The 3,169-nt window shown below is 37.5% G+C and overlaps 1 protein-coding gene across 1 annotated transcript; it reads left to right on the forward strand.

Annotated features, from left to right (window-relative positions):
• Positions 1-719: 719 nt before the first annotated feature.
• On the forward strand, positions 720-2,382 carry LOTGIDRAFT_175844 (hypothetical protein; the record flags this gene model as incomplete). The annotated part of the gene is made up of 3 exons (XM_009061046.1): positions 720-1,231; positions 1,724-1,862; positions 2,323-2,382. 3 exons carry the CDS (start codon positions 720-722, stop codon positions 2,380-2,382), a joined length of 711 nt encoding a protein of 236 aa, XP_009059294.1.
• Between the last annotated feature and the right edge of the window lie 787 nt (positions 2,383-3,169).

A 3,169-nucleotide genomic window follows, 5' to 3' on the forward strand; every position in this document is an offset into this window, starting at 1 on the left:
TTCTGTTCTTATTCTGATCTGAAATTAGCAAAAATAACTCACCCGATGGGCGAGAAGTATAGTATCTGTAATGTGCTGATTGTTTTTAGTTTACTATGAACAATATTATCATTTAAGTTCTGAATTATACGTTTTCATATGAGGAAGTTTTCCAAAATGAAAAGTGGTATCCGTTATGCTTACTTTTCTAGACACTTATGGTTGATATACTTACTAATGTGAAAGTTCATTAGATGCTACTAATATTTCGCCAAAATGTTGTTACAGATTGCAACTTTCGTTTTGCCATTTGTAAGTAATTTTGATATTGTATGAAAACCTTATAGAATAAGGGAAGATGGTCAAGTTAATTTGCGTTGACCTTGATATCTAAAAGCTTTCATCAAAAATAAATATTATTGTAAATAATACGTTTTGTGTTTCAACCAATCCTGTGGTGTGTGGTTATTTTCTGCATACTATTAATAAAACAACATCCGGGTCATTCTTCAAGAAACCCGCCAAGGCTGTTAAACACTTGTTGTAATTTTGCAGTTTTTAAACTACGATTACCAGCCGTTTACTTGCCGATCGGCTTTTGTTTCTTGTAAGATAAGTAGCATATTATTGTCTGATTAATTTCAGTGTTTGAACGGATCGTGTCAGCGACGAGTTAGTCATAATATTATTAAAAAAAAAGCGTTTGGTGCTTGGCCTCGTTTTCGTTTGGTTGATACAACATGGCGGGTTTTCTTCCTGTACATGAGCGTGTGCCTCTTTATTCCGTAAAAAAGTCGACTGTATTGCTTCCCGACGTTTGCTCATCACCTCCTTTAAACATTCTTATATTTGGTTCTTCATATATAAAACGGTTAGCGGTTTATTTATCGCATTTTAATCATGTTAATTTGGATTTGGATCGGCGTGTGTGTCGAGTAACTTGCTGGGGACATGGCGGTCTGTTAGTCCGCAATGATCCGCACGGAAGACTGTCCGTCACGAACTCGAGATTTTCGGAAATGGATATAATTATGCTCCATCTAGGATCGAATGATTTGTGCGACATTTTATCATTTCCGTCGGTTATAGCTCGGGATGTCTTTGACTTCGCTAAAGATGTGTTGTGTGTTTGGCATCCCAAGTTAGTTATAATAAGCCAACTTTTGCCCAGGCAGTGTGAACCTTATAACGGCTATAATGCCAAGATTTTGGCTACCAATATGGAGTTAGAGGCTCTTTGTTTTTCTGAGAGGTACATTACATCTTGGAGGCATAGAGCTGGGCTCCATCGGCCCCTTGTAAATATTTATGCTGCTGATGGTATTCATCTTTCTAATATGGTGGGAAATTATAAATTAATGAAGAGTTTGCGTGATGCTCTATTGAGGGGCATGCGTTACCATCTACGCATGGTAGGTCTGTTTCATGTCTCTTGGGAGATATGTGGTACCTTGGGGTGCCTGTTTTTTATCATTCATTCTCTGATGATATGTGGTACTTAGGGGTGCCTGTTTTTAATCATTCATATCTTGGAGATATGTGGTACTTATGTGCCTGGTTAGCTTTTTTATTTATTAAGTGATATCTTGGTACTGGTATGATACTGTAAGTAAATTCCAAAGACTGTGCTTCAGTCAGGTGATTAATATTTAACATATGTCCAGTTAAAAATCTATGCATTTGGCAACATCAGGTTTCCTTGCCAATGATTATTTGTGTTCTTACCTTCTGAAATTATTTGTAGGGTGATGTCTAAACGTGGATCGAAGCGCCCATTAGATGAGGGTAGTGGTGAGCCGTCAACATCTGGATCATGTCCCATGTCAACGGCTGAAGACAGATTGACCGAAATTTTGATTAAAAAATTGATTGATAGAGGTTTGGTTAGTTCCATCCCTACACCTACTCCACAGTCAACTGCCTCTGCTTCAACTACCTCAACTTCAGCTTCTGAATTTACTGCCTCTACTTCAACTTCAACTGCCTCTACTCCTGGGACATTTGTACCGTTATCAACCACATCGACTGGAAATAATCAATCAGTGTTTTCTGTAAATGCTGCGGCCTTGTTTCAACCTGCAGACATTCCAGATGCTAACAGTGCCAAGTCTGATTTAGAAAGCCAGAGAATGGGCACCGTGGCTAGACAGCACTCCTCATTTAGTCGATCCCAGTATAATCAGAATTTGAGCACTACAGCCATTCGGTTATTAAGTGAAGCCTTATCGCCTAGTTCCAGATTGTCTTACCGGAGAGATTGGTCTCGTTTCTTAGACTATTGTAAAATAATGAATTTGTCTCCATGTTTTCCTATACCAAGTTTTATTGTAATTAATTTTCTAGCACACTTGTTTGAATCCGGCTTTGCACCTAGTACTATTGCTAGCCATGCATCAGTTCTGAGCTTTGTACAAAAGTCTTTGGGGTATGATGAACCCATTCAATCTTTTGTGACAAAAAATTTATTAAAAGGAGCTAAGAAATTACATGAAAGAGCTGATAACCGTTTACCAATAACGGGTCCTATTTTAACTCGACTGCTCAGTGCAATTCCGTCCGTTGTTTCAGTACATTCTAATCGTTTTCTCCTTCATGCTATTTTTAACCTTGCCTTTGCAGGATATTTTAGATTAGGTGAACTTGTTTTGAAATCTAACCTCTTAGCAATGAATGTGGTACAGACCCAGCATGTTCAATTTCATTTTAAGTATAATCGTGTTGAATTCTTAGAAATCTCACTCCACCATTACAAACATAAGTCTTCCACTAAGCCCATGACATTGATTTTGCACTGTAGGTGCAGTGAGGTCAGTAAAATGTGTTGTGCACCTTGTTCCTTATTAACGTATATGCAGTCGTGTCCACACAAAACAGGCCCTTTGTTTCAGTTTCCTGATGGATTAGTCCATTAAAAGATTAGAACAAAAAAGTTCTTTGCGATATGTTTTTTGATGAGGTTCCCTTACCCTACCTTGTCAGCCAATAACAGTACCAAAAGCAATTGTTGATCTGTATAAAACAGAGTTTAAAATAGATAGAGAACAGATGAATAATGTTTAAAGAGTAAATTTCAATGACAACTTTATCTACTATGTTTGTTAGAAAGAAGAGATAGGATGGGAGATTAATCACAATACTTGTCTACCTTAACTAACACTTACATCAAACACCTTTAATCGGGGATCCTCAG

This window comes from Lottia gigantea (genome assembly GCF_000327385.1).
Source record: "Lottia gigantea unplaced genomic scaffold LOTGIsca_456, whole genome shotgun sequence".
Classification (NCBI taxonomy): domain Eukaryota; kingdom Metazoa; phylum Mollusca; class Gastropoda; family Lottiidae; genus Lottia; species Lottia gigantea.